The following is a 19,367-nucleotide window of genomic DNA, read 5'->3' on the forward strand; positions in this document are numbered from 1 at the left end:
TCACGAGTGAGCATATAGGCCAGCTTCGAGTCTCATCACACCAGCTGGAGATTGAGAGAGGTAGAGCCAGAGATATACCACGGGAGGAGCGTATATGCCAGATATGCCATACAGAGGTAGAGAGTGAGGAGCATTTTGTGATCAGATGCCCAGCTTACACAAAGCTGAGGGAGAGATATGACATTCGGGACTCCTTACAGCAGTGTATGACAGACTATGAGAAGAGGAGATTTGGCCAGTTCTTAGTAGCAGCTTCAAAGATCAGAGAGCAGTTACTAAAGCCACCACAGAGAGGGGATAGTAGGGTCCAGACCACTATCACACAGTATTTTCACAGAGCAGCACCAGATCCTATTACACCCCATACCCAGGGGAGGGGGCTTACCCTTCAACAGGCAGAGGCCCAGCGGGCACGACGCAGACCACGACTCCCAGGATACAGGACACCTCGATATCATCGGAGAGAGATTCTGAGTATATTATCTCTACACCAACAGCATCTAGAGCAGAGATACTCATCAGCATCTTGGGAGACTGCACTCCATAGCTGCTTCAGGCCACCGCCACCGATGTACCACATATTGTCCCCTACTTCTGTTGCATGTTGTTAGTATCCTGCATTTCATGATTGTACTACCCTTCTGCATATAGATGTTCTGGATACACATATGAGCATGTCCTACTCTAGGGCCGCCTATTGTATATTGCGCATTACCCATACTACACCACATTCCATCATACCACACCACAAGGAGTAGCTTTACACTTCATGTTCTTAGTTTGTACCATTTTATTTTTCTCGATGCCTGGCACATCAACACATGTATAGGATGTTGTATCATAGGTCGAGTTCGGCCTTTTGAAGACGTTAATAAAGCTTTCTTTCTTTCTATGGGGTGGAATTTTGCCACTCCGTGTCACGTGTCGTCAATCTCTCTCTCTCTCTCTCTCTCTCTCTCTCTCTCTCTCTCTCTCTCTCTCTCTCTCTCTCTCTCTCTCTCTCTCTCTCAGTTCAGTTGTTATTGAAGTGCTAAAAGTCTGTTCACTCTGTTCTTCTCTATTGTCAAGTGGTGCCCGTCTTGTGACATACTCAAGTACAAACTTTTGCACTCTCCTCCTTTGAAGTTTGAGCACCATGAACCATGCTGTGACATTACATCAAGTCACCGTGGGTTCCAATTGGAAAGCTTTGTGGTGCAGCTGCAGTAATTGACGTGAATCTACCAATTTGGCCTCTTCCATCCATTTAATTGGTGAGTAGGTCTTAGGAAACAAACGTTCCTTTCCTTTCATTTTCCATAACCTAGCCTTTTCAAAGCGTAGGAGTACCCAATCGCCAAGTGAAAATACAAGTTCACGACGGTGACAATCACCAGCTTTCTTTTGCTTAGACCGAGCCTTCTCAAGTGCTATCTTTATCTTCCTATATGCTTCATCCATATGTTGGGACCTGCACATACTTATCTGCCTCAAATATCTTGTCTTTAGTCTGCAAAATGGGTGGGACTTTCTTCCCTCCTGCTATCTCAAATGGCGCCTTGCCTGTAAGCATATTGTACTCCTCTAGGCTCTTGCAAGTAGCCGCAGTGAGTTGGTGTCAATCCGTCATGACATCGGCCTCAAATTCATTTGACACCTGCACAGATGCAGACATTTGCTTTAAGTATACCCATGTGGCGGGTGCCTATCCATGCATCAACAGTGAGGTCCACCATGAACGCGCATTTCCTTTCAAAAAGGTGGCAGTTTTCCTGACCTTGGAGGCCTCTGTAAAATCCCCCCCTGCATAAAACGTGTCAAACTGCTGGAGGAAAGTAAGTGCCTTCGTCTTGTCCTCGAAACCACTAAAGGCATCAAACTTTACAGATGCACCACCTTCCTTGTATGGTTTTGGCTTTTCCGGTGCTCCCAAATTATCATAGGGAATTGTCTGCAACATGGGCACTGTAATAGGGATCATCGGCGCCCCTTGGCCATTGACATTTTGTGTCACTGGTGCCATATGTGCCTGTTGTCAGAAAAACCATCCATGCCAACATTGCCATGTGGCCCCCCAAATTGGCCCTGATTCCATTGAAACCCCTGCTGCATGCCAATATTTCCATACATGGGGTTTTGCACCATGCCTTGCATTCCCCCAAACACTGTTCTTGGCATATATTGCTGGTTTCCAGGTGCATAACCAGCCATGCTCTGAAACACTAATCCACCCCAAAATACCGAGGATGGACCATGGGTGGCGGAAAAACCTGTTGGCATAGCTTGGAAACTGGTTCCCTGTCCATTTAATGCAACATTTGGACTTTGAACGGTGGTTGGCTGAACTAGCAAAGCCTATGGAATAGGCGTCCTAACCACATGTTCGTGGACAGAAGGACGTTGTCTTGGAGCCCAACCTGACTCCGCAACATGAGAGTGCTCCCTGCCCTGCTGAGACACACAAGGGACCTGGGCTTGAGCCTCAACAGGCTCTACTGCATGAGACAGTTGCCTTGTCTGTTGTGACACTAGTGGCGCTTGCAAGAATTCCATAAACCTAGGATTCTGCAACAACCGAAAAAACACATTCACAGCGGCAACCAACTGTGTCATGAGCGGTAGGAGGCTTCACAGACAAAATCCTCATGTAAAAGATGACTTCCCTGGCGCATACGGACACTTTCCTAAACCTGGTGAGAATCTGCAGCACGTTGCATTCTCTGTTTTCTGCCTCAAAAATGCACCCTATCATCTGTACACTCATAGCTCCCAAGGGTATTAGAGATCAATTAAGTCAAAACCCTAAACCTGCAAAAATACACAGCAGGCTGTATTTTACTGTTTTGGGCTTTGTTTCGCGTGCCAATCGCATCCATAGCAAGCCCTCGTACTCCCGCACCTTTAGGGCTACTTGCCCTTCAAGTCAAACGAGGTTTCTCGCGTGAAATCTCTCCGAATTCACCTGTACCTAGGGGGGATTAGCAATTAGCTAATTCACTACCTTAACATGAGGCTCTTGCCTCGGCATACACGCATGAACCCACCCAACTGTACATACAAATGGAAAGCCCTTGAGCTCGGCATTACAATTCTGTATTCAAGGGGGGAGAGAGGTGCGCGAGAGAGCGCGAGCGGAATCATCGCGCTAAATAAGACAAGGGAGAAGGCATGCTTTCCATTAAAGTTGTGATCACTTGCACCCACTACTCACACACAGTAGTTCACATATGAAGTCAAATCAGCCTCCTCTCTCAATTTGGGCGCCCCCTCTTCATGCAAACTTGGAAAAATCATATGGAGCCGCCATGTGTCCACTTTGCCTCTTTTGACTTAATTTCCTAGTACCCACTAACTTATAAAGTGTAGTGAGGGGCCTAAATGACTTTGAACTGAGCCTAGACACCCTTTTATTGCTCGGATTTCAATGCCAACTCGCCCGACCACCTCGTAGAGACCTACCCTTCCCAACTGCGGGTGAAACCCTCTGCCGTTGGCCGTTTCACAATGGTCACACAATGTCTGGTCAGTTGTGACTTCAAAAAGAGGTCCCAAAAATTAAATAAAAATCAAGGGAAAGAAACCAACAACTACAGCCTCGTGACATCCGAAATTCCAGAGCGTTGGCCAAAGCCTCCTTGCTCCTTCTCCATGATGTAGTACATGCAAAAAGCACAAACATAATGGCGTAGATCTTATGCACAACCAATGCCTATCGCTCCGAGCACGGAAAGCAACCTTCATACGTCAACTTGTCAAGATCACTTGCAGTTTCGTCACAGCAATGTCTCCTTGGCTGATCTCTTGAGAGTGGGGGCACTCTGTTGCTTTGATACGCCCTTGGCGGTGGCAGGAATAGAAGAGCGGATGACGCTTTTCGCTGCTAGCAATAGCAGGAGGGGGGGGGGGGGGGGGGGGGGGGGGGGAGGGCTAAAATAGCCACACACACACACACACACACAGAGCTAGTCGTATGTTATTTTTAGCCAGAAAGGGACGCCATCTTTGTAACTTGCTTTATTTTAATATAAGTAGGCTACCCACTTATTAAGTCGGCAGCTAGTGACTTATTAAAATAAGTGTGAACCTGTTCAAAAACTCAATAAAAGGCTTGGAGCTGAAAATTGATGCTACATGACACTCCCCAGGCGTCCCTAGATCAGCATAACCGCGAAATGGTTGAAGGCCGAAATGTTTCACCTTGAAACGTAGCGTTTCCCTACAAAACGTTTCAGTCCAAAATTAGAGCACAGTGAAACGTGAGGCCAAAACGTGAGCTTAGCGACTTTGAAACTAAAACTATGGTAACTTGTTAGTGAAACGGCTCGTGTTTCACTTGGTGAGTGAAACGTTTCAAGGCTTGAAACGTTCCTTGAAACGTTTCACCTCCCCCGAACCGTCGAAACGCATTTCATGGTGACGCTGCCCTAGATGCAACCTCATGCACAAATGCAATGCAGACATAGATTTCCTCGCAGGAAAGCATTTGCTTTCTCGGAAAGGACTCAAAAGCATCCTGCTTTTATCCAAGGCTTCTCAGAACCCATCTTTATTCATGTGCTTGCATTCTTATGCGTAATTTTCCCGAGTTTGGATTTCCTCCCAAACCAACTGAACATTTCCTATCCGATGCTCCCATCACCCATCCTTTGACACATCAGGAAAATCTGATTCTAGTCTCTCCCACCGAACTTACGAAACAACTCTTTCGTTGTCACCCATCATATGACACATCAGAGATGTCCGTTCCTGATGGCTTTTTATCAGTTCTTGTAGATCTACAATTCCTACCTTAACAGTTCAAGTGCACACATTTAACTATCCTAATTTCATTAGATAGAAATTACTCAAAAAATAAGAAAATAGTCAATGAGTAGCCTGTTCTTGAGTAACTTATTGAAACATTGAGCCTAACTAGCATTGGGGAGTGAAAAAGCACATTGGAGTCGAGATGAGCAGAAACACCAAATTGCCAACCACTCAAAGATTTAATCAACCAAAAGACAACAACCACTAATAGGAATATAAGTGATGATTGGAACAGCATAGCCCTCCAAAAGAAATCCCTCAGACAAGGCGTTAACCTTAGGAATTCAATTAAGCACATTGGTATCTTGATGGCTAGATCCTTTCCTAAATCAAATTTCAAGGCCGAACTCTCGTATAAGTTCGCCCCATCCAGCCCGGCCTCTCAGGTTGTCCAACTCACAAACACTGCGTAATGAATCACAGCCCTAGCAACAATTACCAAGCAGCCATTTTCCCTAAGTTTTGGCACTTTGGCAGCTCAAATCTCTCCACAATGATGCTTAAACTTTAGGCCTTAAGCATTTACAAGGTTGCATATACTTATGTGAAAGTTTCATCCATCAAAATGTTCCAAATGTATTGAAATTCTCAGCCATTGGTGCTTGGAGGTGCTCAGAAATTCACAGAAACAAATTAATTTTACCTCTAAAAGACGTTCTGCATTGACCATCCCCTCCCAAGACCGCATCTTTTGCCCCGTCAGAGGATCAATTATCATTATTATTGGCATGTTTGTCAGCTTGTAGTATGTGCAAACCTTCCTTCCCTCCTCAGTATCGTCGTAAACCTGCTACAAACAACAAACCATGAAAAAAAATTCAGGTAAACTTTTCTATGTCGACAAGTGAAAAATCATATGGCAAATCAAACCTGCCAGAAAATAAACGTTGATTGGACCAGATCTTTCACAGTATGGTGTGCCCAGGTGTCTCTATTTAACTGAAGAGAGAACAAGACGAGTGTCAAAGAAAATCCAAAAAGAAAACTAGCTAACAGCCATTGAAAGAAAAATTCAAACCGTGTAGCTTGCAAATTCCTTGTTTGACTGCAAGTTTACGAGGAGCCACCTGGCTTGCTTGGCTGCTTGCACTTTAGCCTGCCATGCAACGACCAAATAAATGTTTTAATCATTCATAGAGAAATCTCTCAGCTTGTCGGCGTGAACAATATGCCCCATACCTGCTCAAAAGAGCCTTGAAAGATGAGGGAAAACGGGGGCCTATACAAAGAAGCCAAAGTATCTTTGCTCCCATCCTCATTGGCTGCATTGTCATTAGCAGCATGACCACGAAAGTTTGCCTCATCCTGGAAGTTGCGAAAAGCATCAACTGAAGTAGGCTGATTTGATGATTGTGCCAAATGTTGCGCCCTGCCACATGTATCTATATGTCAACTGCCAAATGTATACATATGTCAATACAGCATTGCATTTTCGATTATTAAAGCTAGGTAAAAATTTACCGATACTCAAATATATCTTCATAGAGTGCCTCCCGTTTCACTGGTAGAGGTGGTCTTACATAATCTTCACCTGGCTCACTAGCACAACACATTAAAATATTAACCGCAACCTTTGACAACAAGAGACTGCCAACATTAGTTTTGTGAAGGTTTCGACAAAAGAATCTCCATTAGTGAAGTCACCTGGATATGATAGGCTTGAGTTCAGATTCTGAATTCCCTGCTGCAGCATCCCAAGCCACCTCTGTTGGTACATGGTTTTGAGGAATGACACTACCAAATTCATCCCCACCAGCATAGAACAACTGGATTGCTTCTTCTAAATGCCAATTTGTTGCCTGTCAGAACCTATCTGTCAAAACCTTTCAAACTAGACACAAAACCAAAAAAGTCCAACAAACCATAAGAGCCCATGGCTCTAGCAGTTGGTATTTCCATGTTGCCCACTTGCATTCATGGCTAAACTTCGATGTTCACTTTTTTCAATTAGCTTTGTATAGTCTCAACTCACAATGTGAAGCAAATCTTCCACTTTTCTCTAAGCTTCTTGATTGAAAAGCTAGATTGAACGGGCACAAAATGCTATAAAGGGAAAAAAAGCACCTCTCTTTTCACTAAGCTTCTGAGGAGAAAAAGCTAGAGAGCAAGCACATGAAAACCTATTAAGAAAAAGTGAAACACTTCTTGTTGAAGCAAAGCTTCGCTCTAGGCCCAAGTGAAAAGAAAAAAGGGGGAAAAAAGTTGGAGACGGAGACACACTACCTAGGCTAGAGAACACTGTATAATTAATCATACAAGGACTACACAGCTGAAGTTGTGAGGTGCTCAAGTGCAAGGTCACATAGGGCTGGCTCCTCAAGGAGAAGTTTGTATCAAGCTTGTTAAAAAAAGTTGCCTGGTGTCACAGAAATGGAAGCGTTGACTCACACTTCTTTATTATTGACTTACATTTACCTTGCACTTTAACAAAATAAAGACTCAAGACACTGTACTGGGGACCAGAAAATGGGCTGGTTCCTGAATGAAAAACTCAATTAGCTAATTGCTGAAAGTAAAATACCTCTCTTGGCTATCTCACGCTTGATCTCTGCTATTTTGATAGGAGTAAGCCTCTCCTTGAGTATACACTTTTCCTAGATGATGGAGAGGATCTTTGTATTTGAGACACACTACCTAGGCTAGAGAACACTGTATAATTAATCATACAAGGACTACACAGCTGAAGTTGTGAGGTGCTCAAGTGCAAGGTCACATAGGGCTGGCTCCTCAAGGAGAAGTTTGTATCAAGCTTGTTAAAAAAGTTGCCTGGTGTCACAGAAATGGAAGCGTTGACTCACACTTCTTTATTATTGACTTACATTTACCTTGCACTTTAACAAAATAAAGACTCAAGACACTGTACTGGGGACCAGAAAATGGGCTGGTTCCTGAATGAAAAACTCAATTAGCTAATTGCTGAAAGTAAAATACCTCTCTTGGCTATCTCACGCTTGATCTCTGCTATTTTGATAGGAGTAAGCCTCTCCTTGAGTATACACTTTTCCTAGATGATGGAGAGGATCTTTGTATTTGAAAGGGCCTCCGAAAGCTCGTACTAAGGGTGAACTGTCCTGACAGCCAGCCTTTGTGCAAAAAAAGCAAAATTCAGCCAACCATCGCAATAACCTATACCAAGCTGCTGATAGGAAACGCAGAAAAGAGCTTATCGGACCGTGTTCTACACAAGGGAGTATGTCACAAACTGCTGACGTGTCAAGCCATTGAAGAACGACTGGGTTAGCGCTCCCCGAGCATAACCCTACCCAACCTGTAGATCCCGGCTGAGGTAGCAAAAGCAGAAGACCACAAAGTCCTAAGCAGAAGACCACAAAGTCCTCACCAACTTATTGATCCTCACCAAGTGGCCCAAGTATTAGAGTAGGTTTAGGATTAAAAAACCTAACCCTCAGCAACTTATAGGACCCCATCCGATGGGGCCTAAAATAAAGCAGCCACAAAGACTTGTGTAGATGACATGATGATGTGGCAATTGTACGGACGCCACAAATCGTACTGACTACCACATGGCACCACTGTACTACCACATGGCACCACTGTACGGACACCCCTGCGTTTTGCAGCTGACAATTGTTGACATGGCAACACTGTACGGACTACCCCAATGACATGGATCGCGATCCGTGTTTGAAACCCAATTTTGACCAAACTTTGGGGATAGCATCTCGAGTGCTTTTGGACCAGATGCTTTTAGACTTCATGCTTTTCATGTAAACTGCTTTTGAATGGCCAAGGGCCTTTAAATACGTACTGTGGGATCTCTCTTTGGCATTCTACCGTGTGGAGAAACAGAGAAGAGCCACATAGTTGTACATTGTTCAAGCAATATAGAAAAAATACCAAAAGAAGCGCCATCGTTTGGGGCGAGTGCTCTCTTGGGGTGGAACTCCGCCACTCCGTGTCTCGTGTGTAGTGTTTCTCTTTCAGCTCATTTGTTTTGAAGCGTCTAAAGTCTGTTCAGTCTGTTCTTTTCCGTCAGCACAGGTGTCCTTTCGATATAGTGGTATCAAAGCTTCAATCATGTGCTTTTCTGAAAGCATACCAGTCCTCCCAAGAGCAGACAGAGCAAGATGGCGCTTCTAGATTCACAAGAAATTTTATTCCCTTCTTAGGAGAGAGATTCAAGGAAAGCTTTACAGTTTCTGCAGCAATTTTGTTAGACTTACACCACTTAGCTGCTTCACAGGTCTAGGGCATACTTGTACGGCTAGTATATCTCCGGGCTGGCCACCCGTAGCCTAGGTTTCTCCTGGTCCGGCCGCCCACCTTTGTCCGAGCGCCCTCATATATTTCCATAAATCATTTTCTGTTGGGTCGTGGGGATTTTTATCACGCTTTGACCTAACTCCCCTTGGGCAACTATTTATGGGGCCAAGGGGGTACCCACTTCCATCATCTGGTTATGTTGTATTGCGTCTCCTGCTCATGGTAGTCATGGGGGGCTGATCGCCCCCTCTTCCTACATCTAGCGTTTGGTGTTCTCTCTCTCTCTCTCTCTCTCTCTCTCTCTCTCTCTCTCTCTCTCTCTCTCTCTCTCTCTCTCTCTCTCTCTCTCTCTCTCTCTCTCTCCCCCCACCATCACAACAACCCAGAGACGGGCAGCCCAGGCCACGCTCATATCCATTAGTATCTTAACATTCAAGGGGATGGGCTGTAAACACTAGGCTTCCCGTGCGCTCAGCCTCGCCTCCTCGAGCTCGATCATGGCACCTCTTGACAGGAAAGAAGTGGAGGACATGATAGCCAGAGCTATCACACAGGCAAAGAAAGATGCGGACAAGGCACTGAACGCCGAAGTAAGGAGGATGACACAAAAGATGAAGCAGATGGAGGATAACATCCGAAGCCTCACAGAAGAAAAGGAGGCCTGGAAGAAAGCATTCGAAGAACTCCGTGACACCTCCAACACGGAGATACACCGTATACAAGAAAGCATCAACCACCTCCGGATCTCCAGGGAAGAGGGGGAAATCTCGAGCTTCGAAGACATAGAAGTAGAGATCAAAAATAAATGGAAAGCAGACATCAAAGAAGAGATCCAGATAGAAATGGAGGCCAAACAATCGGGATGGGTGGTAGTAGTTAAAAAGAATATCAAGAAGGAGGTATGCGAGGAGGTTCACATGGGAGAGCACTTGAGGGTTCAGCTTACTCTCGAGGAGGAGCGATTGCGCCAGATGAGGAAACACAATGTTAGGATCACTGGCCTTAAAGAGGGACCTTCAGCAGAGGAGGATGCACAAGAGCGTTGTAGCCAACTAGGCTACAAAGAGACTATGCCTTTTACAAAGGCATGGCGAGCTGGCCGTGACACCACTCGAGCTCGCCCATTGATCATGCAGTTACGAGGAGATGAGAACCGCACCACCTTTTTTCGCAAAAGGGTGCTCTTACGAGGCCTCCAGGGCGGCCATATCTTTATGGACGAGGACCTCACTAGGATGCAGATCGAGCACAGGAAATCATGCATGCCCAGGGTCCTTCAGGCACGGAAAGAAGGCCTTCTTTCGAGATGGTAGAATCTTCATCGACGGCCGCCCAATCTCATAGGGATTCGGGACCTATGAGACACATACACTAGCACAGGAAACACCACTCAGAGGGGCAGTCTGGAACTGCAATGGTTCTATATGGACACATCCGGAGCGCCTAGAGGAGATCATCAGTGAGCATGACTTTGTATGTTTTACGGAGACACATGAGAGCTCAGAGAGAGGACTACTGTAGTCACAGGATTCCAGTGGGAGTCGACTTACAGGACCATCACCAGACAGAGTACAGCTCGGGGGTCAGGAGGGGTGGCCATACTATTCAAACAGAGCTTACACAACCGGATACAGGTGATGAGTAGAGACGAGGAGGCATGCTATATGTGGGTACGGCTAGAGCTCACCCACGAGAGAGGGCCATACATTGCCATATGCTACTTTTCACCACATGGATCACGATATGCTATCCAGGACCCCTACTCTCAACTGTCGGAGGACATTTCTCACTACACATCACTCGGGGAAGTCCTCCTCATGGGGGACTTCAACGGGAGGACACAGAGCCAACAGTGTGAGATCTATGATATGGAGCAGCCGGAGATCATGAGGGCACTTGATGCAGAGGACATGGGGGTGAGTAGAGTGTCTGCAGATGGGGGACAGGACAACACTGGATATGGCAGACACCTTCTTGAGCTTGGCAGCAGGCACCATCTCGTTATTTATAACGGGATGGCGAGGTGGCCAGATTCTGGGGGATTCACTTGCTTCCCACACAGTGGCGGAGAGAGCACAGTAGACTATTTGTTGGGCTCTACCCAGACAGCAGAGCTTATACACTCCTTCAACGTTGCACGCACACCGATAGGGGCGGATCATACTTATCTCACATTCTCCCTTTTTGCTACACAGCTTGCTGACCCCCCCCCCCCCCCCCCTCCCCCCCTAACACTTACACTACCATTTCTTTCACTCATGAGCTCACTCCTGTTTATATACATCACCTGCATGAGCACCTTATACACTTAGACCCCACAGCACCTCTGGACACACTCACCACACACATTACATCCATCTTACACGAGTCAGCCACTCAAAGTTTCCCACATCGCATACACACACACCCTCCACGCACTGGCACTATGCCACAAAACAGGTGGTACGACCACGAATGTCGAGATCTACACAGACACCTACATATACTGGAGATCAGAGGGGAGATTACACATCGCCAGGCTCAACGCAAGATGCAGACACTTACCCGTCGTAAAAGACGGGAGTGGGAGGAGCACCAGTATTGGGACATCTATCATTTACTCATGAGCAAGAATAGTGCTGAGGCATGGCGTCGGATCAGACCTCCCAGGCCATCCACTCCTATTCAGGACCCAGCGACATGGCACAGATATGCCGAGAGCTTATACAAGATCCCAGGACAGCCACCCATACCTACGCCATCGGCTACCCGACCCACATCATCTACTTTCTTCACCACCCACATGGTGAAGAAAGCTATATCCCACCTACAGCATGGGAGGGCTAAAGATCAGGCAGGCCTACAGGCAGAGCATCTTATATATGGCTGTGATGCATTGGCACCACTCATTGCCCACCTCTTCAACCGCACGCTTTCAGAGGGATTCCCAGAGTCGTGGACAGCGCACACCATCGTGCCTATCCACAAATCTGGGGATGCCATGGATCCTAGCACATATCGCACTATCATGATTGGTCCTATACTGGCCAAACTATATGGCGCGGTTTTAGAGGAGGAGCTCAGTTCTCTAGCAGAGGGAGAGGGCATGAGGACACCAGGACAGGCAGGCTTCCGCCGAGCTTTCTCTACTATTGATCATATCTTCACCCTTCGTTGTCTGATCGACCAGACACGGGTGAGGAAGAGGAGATTATATTGCTGCTTCGTTGACTTCCGCAAAGCATTTGACACAGTACCTAGAGAGAGACTTTTCCAATGTCTGGCTGCGCTTGGGATTGGAGAGGAGATGGCATGGGGGATCTATGCATTGTATGAGCATGTATCTGGCAGAGTGAGATGCCCGAGTGGATTATCTGACACCCTTGTGAGCACCATTGGTGTGAAACAAGGTTGCCCCCTATCACCTACACTCTTTGGTCTATACATTGACGAGATTGTAGACTTCATCTTGCACAGGGGTGGAGAGGGTGTGGATATTGCAGGGACTACTGTACACATACTCTTATATGCAGATGATATTGTCTTGATGTCAAAGACGGCAGAGGGACTACAACTACATTTGCAGGCCCTGGATGATTTCTACTCACAGAGAGGACTCACGGTGAACCTTGGCAAGACCAAGGTTCTCATATTTCATACATCGGCTCAGATTCGCCGACAGAGTAGATTTACAGTAGCTGGAGGGGATATAGAGGTAACAGGCTCATATGTATATCTGGGGGTTACATTCACCGCAGCATCAGGGACCTTCTCCATGACACAGGCAGCGAGAGATAGACTTACCAGAGGATACGCATCACTAGCTCTGATGGAGAGACAGTGCCACCAGGCCCACTTCCAGGAGCCCCGGACGAAGGGGTGGCTCTTTGACACACTGGTCACACCTGCACTCAAGTATGCCTCGGCCATTTGGGGACCGGGACTGGCAGACTCAGTATGGACACAGATAGAGAGGCCACAGATTATTATGATCTCCAGGATGATTCGCAGCAAGCCATCAGTTCCACACGACATTATTAGAGCTGAGCTGGCTGCACCACCGATGATGGTAGAGGCACTCTTTCAGACTGTTTGCCTTCTTCGCAGATTCAAAGATATGGATCAAGATAGGATCTCTCATAGAGCCTTCATTGCATCTAGAGAGATGGCACAGGCAGGGGACACTAACTCATGGTATGCCCAGACAAGAGATTGGCTAGCTCAGCACGGTTTTGATATCGATAGACTATCACCACTCCAGTATGACACCCAGGCCCCGACCTATACCCTCTCACGCTCTGAGCGGAATAGGGTCATCAAACAGGAGATATGGCATACATATATTCAGAGGACATGGCGCAGGCCCACAGACACCCTACCTCCTAAAATGCTATATTACTATGAGCATTTTCTGAGGTTCTCAGAGCAGGGATTCATTGAGATTCCATTATACATGCAAGAGTACATGCCACACCGACTTCGGGTCAACATTGGCCAGCTACGAGTGTCATCACATCAGCTAGAGATTGAGAGTGGCAGAGCCATAGGCATACCACGAGAGGAGCGTACATGCCCGATTTGCCATACGGAGGTGGAGAGTGAGGAGCACTTTGTCATGAGATGCCCAGCATATACAGAGCTGAGAGAGAGATATGGCATTGGAGACTCATTACAGCAGCATATGATAGGCCGAGAGCAGAGGAGGTTTGGCCAGTTCCTGGTTGCGGCTTTAGAGGTTCGAGAGCAGTTGTTACAGCCACGCCAGAGTCAGGATAGCAGGACACACACTACCATCACACAGTTTTTCCGACGAGCAGGGCCAGACCCCCCCACACTACCTACACAGAGTAGAGGGCTTACCCTTCTGCAGGCAGAGTCTCAGAGGGCACGTCGGAGACCGAGGCTCCCAAGATACAGGACACATGGGTGTCACCAGAGGGAGATCTCGAGGATACTAACCTTACACCATTAGTATCTAGAGCAGAGTCATGTACCAGCACCAGGGGATCCAGCATTCCAGAGATACCTGAGCAGGCCACCACCGATGTACCACATTCTCTACCCTACATATGTTGCTTGTTTTTAGATACCCTCCCTACCATCTCATGGTGGTATCACCTTGCAGCCCCTAGTTGAGCCTGATGATGCGTGAGCACACCTCGACACGAGGACCCACACTATACATTGTACACCACATGCACCACCCTACCACACCCTTTTGCATAGTATAGGCTCATTTCAGTTTGTACCCTTTTTTTTATTTTATTTTCCGATGCCTAGAGCATCAACACATGTATATGATATTGTCTCATAGGTCGAGTTCGGCCTTTCGAAGATGTTAATAAAGCTTTCTTTCTTTCTTTCTTTTTCTCTTTTCCGCACACGCGCTCTCACATGGTATCAGCAGCTTAGGCTTTCCATGGCCTGGGATAGCGCTTCATCGCATCAAATACCCCTCCCAAGATCAGCAACAGCCAGCGTTTTTGCATCAGCCAGGCAAGCGAAGGAACGGGAGCGTTTCTGTTGTGGGAATGCGTTTTTGCTCTTACTCATTGGCGATCACCTGCTGGCTGCCAGCACCAGCCTTTTCGGACAGTTTTGTTGTGGAAAACCCCTCCCATCCAACAGCGTTTTTGCAGCCCATTAGCGTTTTTGGGTGCAGCAGCATTTTTTCAGCAGAGGGGGCAGCGCCAGTATTAGCCCACTCAGATCTTGCTTCTCCCACCGGCCTCGGCATCCGATGCCTTGCCGGTGAGTATCCTCTCCAGATCGACAAATTTCAGCTTACCACTGCTGTTTTTCTCTGCTTTCAGCCCATCTTGGGCAGTGACAGTGATTCACCACCCTTCCCTACACCCTCTGCACCACTCTGGACCATGCCGGGAGCGTACGAGCATGCTGAAAATCGCTGGACAGCAGAGTTTTCATCACCTCGCAGTTGTGTTTTTGGGTGGACAGCAGCCACATGGTTTCAGTTTTTCACAGGGGATGAAGTTACCTCCTGCCAGGACACCATCCGGTGGTGTCCGTGCGGTCTCTCGATGACTACTGCAGAACACGGTATCTTCGACATCGGCTTGATCATCTACGGGCATACGATCCTTGGGAGATCCATTCATTCCAGCCATCATTCGGCGGTTGCACACTCCAGAGGGGTGGTGACTTGTGGTTTACTATGGACACACCTATGCACTCACCAGGGGAGTTCACACAAGTTATGGCCATGCTCATGGCATATGGGATTCCGACATTCCCACAGACGACACCACCATCTTGGGTGGATAGACACTTACCACTTGACCTCAACACATCAGATCACTTGCTTACAGAGGAGCATCTACATGGACTTAGGGAGAGGATCTTGGATCTCTTCTTGGAAAGGTTCATTGCTTGGATCTACAGACTAGAGTGGGACTTCAATGCTTTGGACTCTCTTGGAGAGTTTACCCGCGAGATGCGGGAGATCAGGCATTATTACGCGACTACATCCGGAGTCACCCGGAGCCTGGCTTGGATGGTAGTGCAGTTGCTCTTCTACACTCTTGATCATTTGGATTGCTACCTTCAGAGTTGCTTACACTCACCCTCGGTAACCTTATAGCAGACTTATCCCCCGACCTGGGCAGTAGGCCACTCCCAGCTCATTCACATTGAGAGCCACACCGAGTTGCAATTTGGTGGCGTTGTTGGCGTGGATTATGTTTTGGTTAACACCGGAGGATTGGAGGCAGGAGATACAGGCAAGATGGCGCAAACAAATTGGCCTGGCCTTTCCTCTTCTCAGAAGATCTTCACAGTGCAGACTACTCAGTCAAGCTTCCCTTCTTCATGCAGAATGATCACGGTGCAGACGGCTTGGTCTGACCACACCTCTTCTCAGAGGCCCTTCACAACGCAGACTCTTGAGTCTGGCTTTCCCCTCATCTTGAATTACCCTAACTATTGACAGGACAGCATCCGGTGGTGGTCTGTGAAGTCTTTCGGTGACTGTTGTAGCTTACGGTAGCTTCTATAGTGCAGACTGTTACTCTGGCTTTCCTTGTTTCGGAGGACGTTTACGATGCAAATTGTTACATCCGGGCTTCTTGGAGTTTTACACAACTTAGCCACCTGGCCACACTGGGTTATAGGTTCATGCATTGAAAGGCTTCTGTGCATGTGCTTCTCCATTTTCTACAGACAGTTTGACTACAAACACCATAGATCCTATTAAGTTGGACATTTGCATGTCTATTGGCACTTCTTTTATGACAAGGAGTTTTTTTCACACTCAGTTCGGGACCTTCACGCAATACCTTCACACTGCATTGGCAGAGTACAGTAGTTGGCTACACTCCTCGTGACAATATCACACATGGAGATTTCTTGGCGATCGGGACACCCCAGACTGTTGCTACACTCGCGGAGTTCGCCGAACTATTGTCCTTTACTGCAACAGACATATTCATCATTTGCCTCACATCTTTGGCTTCATGCGTTTTGTTCAGCATCCGGTGCTAAGAGGGGGTGTTAGACTTACACCACTCTGCTGCTTCACAAGTCTAGGGCATACTTGTACGACTAGTATGTCTCCAGGCTGGCCACCCATAGCATAGGTTTCTCTTGGTCCGGCCGCCCGAGTTTGGGGCCGGCCGGCCGCCTTTGTCCGAGCGCCCTCATATATTTCCATATATCATTTTTATGTTGGGTCGTGGGGATTTTTATCAGGCTTTGCCCTACCTCCCCTTTGGCACCTATTTATGGGGCCAAGGGGGTACCACTTCCATCATCTGGTTATGTTGTATTGGGTCTCCTGCTCATGGTAGTCATGGGGGGCTGATCGCCCCCTCTTCCTACATCTAGCATTTGGTGTCTACTCTCTCTCTCTCTCTCTCTCTCTCTCTCTCTCTCTCTCTCAAGTATGGTAGATTGGTTATGCCATTTCCCTCTTGAATAACAGGTCTTGAGTTCAACTCTCCTCGTCGGATAGATCTTTAAGGTCTCTTGGGATAGTTTCCTATGACGTTAAAATTCTCTTCTTCTCGAGTGTGTGTGGGTGTGTGTGTGCGCGCGCTAATAAGAAGAGGACAATGGTATAACCTTTCTATCACCCAAGTATGGTAGATTGGTTATGCCATTTCCCTCTTGAATAACAGGTCTTGAGTTCAATTCTCCTCATCGGATAGATCTTTAAAGTCTCTTGAGATAGTTTCCTATGACGTTAAAATTCACTTCTTCTCTGGTGTGTCTGTGGGTGTGGGTGTGTGTACGCTAATAAGAAGAGGAAAATGGTATAATCTTTCTATCACCCAAGTGTGGTAGATTGGTTATGCCATTTCCCTCTTGAATAACAGGTCTTGAGTTCAACTCTCCTCGTCAGATAGATCTTTAAGGTCTCTTGGGATAGTTTCCTACGACGTTAAAATTTTCTTCTTCTCGCGTGTGTGTGTGGGGGTGTGTGTGTGTGTGTGTGTGTGTGTGTGTGTGTGCACGCTAAGAAGAAGAGGAAAATGGTATAACCTTTCTATCATTCAAGTGTGGTAGATTTGTTATGCCATTTCCCTCTTTAATAACAGGTCTTGAGTTCAACTCTCCTCGTCGGATAAATCTTTAAGGTCTCTTGGGGTAGTTTCCTACAACGACAAAATTCTCTTCTTCTCTCTCTCTCTCTCTCTCTCTCTCTCTCTCTCTCTCTCTCTCTCTCTCTCTCTCTCTCTCTCTCTCTCTCTCTCTCTCTCTCTCTTCCGCACACACGTACTCTTAACAAGTTTGACACCATCTATGCCATAGGGAACTACTCAGAAGAATCAACGATCTCTCGAGCCATGGGAACGGAGACCTGTTATTCAAGAGGGAACACAGACCTGAAAATGGCCATTCCCTATAACTATGATTTCTCCAAAATAATGCTATGCAGTGGTGGATATACCTAGATGAATCCAAGATAAGCACAGGAAAAAATGTGCCAAGACTGGGAAAAAATACTCCCAGCTTACAGGAGCATAGATGGCCATGGAACCGAGCCAAAACCCAAGGCTAAACATGGCTAAACACAACCCGACATGAGAAAACAACCTCACATTGGCCGGGCACACCCACAAAACAGTCCCCACTCCCTAACACCTGCCCTAAGAGAAATTGGGACTGACTGGACAAATCCAGAGAGATGTCTGAACTCTACACCCCCTCTCAACTCCTGGAAAAGAGAAACCACGAAGCTGGAGTGAGCAATCTACAACTGTAAAGAGAGGGATTCGTGGACGAGGATATCCGCAACAAACTTCACAGTAGAAAAGTATCCTGCACAGAAAGTCCAAAGACCAAGGCTACTAAGAAATCAATTGTCCAATAACGAAGGACTAAAGAACTGCACCAACCACCATATACAACGATGAGCTGCAAATGGTATCCGAAGGAACTTTATGGGAACTGAGAGTGAAAATTGCTACTGATCTTCATCTGTCAGAAACACCCCCCGAGAGAGTATCACCCCACTCTCAGAGTGAATCGAGAACTGACATCCAACAGAAAGGAACACACATCAATATTGAGACTGCAGCTAACACGCCAAGATCCAAGAGACCCTACACCCAAGCTCTGCAAGAGAAGGACAAGGTGCTATAGAAAGCCACCAAATAGACTGTCAATCATGTCCATTGCCGTCACACAAACTACTGACGTGTCAAGCCACTGAAGAACGGAGCCAACCTGCCGATCCCCGACCGAGGGGCCTAAACCCTAAGAAGTAGCAGCAGGAGAAGAAGAAGAAGCAGAAGAAGTTCCCACCAAATTATGGGACATCGTCTGATGGGGCCCAAGTGACCTAAAGACATTTAAATAAAGCAGGACCAACGCACACCCAGAAGACTAGCGTAAACTGATGACGTGGCAGCAGATGTACGCACAGCCCGCAAAACGCGTTCACATGCTGACATGGCATCTATACGGATTTCCATGTTTTACGCTGATGACGTGGCAGTTGTACGGATTTCCGCTAAACGTGCTTGCAAATTTTGGACCAATTGCTTTTGAGTTTGAAGCTTTTCATGTAACTGCTTTTCATAGGCCAAGGGCCTTTAAATATGTGCCACGGACTCATTCTCTGGCATGCTTCTGGGTGAAGGTGCAAGGATTGGAGTATCGACATTGTACTGAGTTCAACCAATATAAAGAAATACCGAAAGGGGCGCCAACGTTTGGGGCCAATGCTCTCTGGGGTGGAATTCCGCCACTCCCCGTCTCGTGCATCTCTTTCAGTTCAATGTTATTTAAAGTGCTTAAAGTTGTTCAGTCTGTTCTTTTCCGTTGGCACGTGATGCTCGTCCCAGTGACAACTGCACATGGAACCGCTAAACCTGTAAGGAAGTAGTCCCGGAAACTAACTCCCAAGCTGGCTCCAC

At 46.9% G+C, this 19,367-nt stretch overlaps 1 protein-coding gene across 1 annotated transcript in view; it reads right to left on the minus strand.

The window, feature by feature from the left end:
* The window catches only part of LOC147427712 (UBX domain-containing protein), a 98,787-nt gene that overhangs the window by 17,563 nt on the left and 61,857 nt on the right, over positions 1–19,367 (minus strand). The window contains exons 2-7 of the mRNA XM_086497236.1: positions 6,430–6,584; positions 6,247–6,324; positions 5,965–6,154; positions 5,804–5,881; positions 5,656–5,724; positions 5,429–5,572 (exon numbers count right to left, since the gene is read on the minus strand). Coding sequence (XP_086353362.1) covers positions 5,429–5,572; positions 5,656–5,724; positions 5,804–5,881; positions 5,965–6,154; positions 6,247–6,324; positions 6,430–6,584 — 714 coding nt within the window. The remainder of the gene's footprint in view (positions 1–5,428; positions 5,573–5,655; positions 5,725–5,803; positions 5,882–5,964; positions 6,155–6,246; positions 6,325–6,429; positions 6,585–19,367) is intronic.

The sequence above is a fragment of the Adiantum capillus-veneris genome, chromosome 23 (assembly GCF_014529385.1).
Source record: "Adiantum capillus-veneris isolate H3 chromosome 23, ASM1452938v2, whole genome shotgun sequence".
Taxonomy (NCBI): Eukaryota; Viridiplantae; Streptophyta; class Polypodiopsida; order Polypodiales; family Pteridaceae; genus Adiantum; species Adiantum capillus-veneris.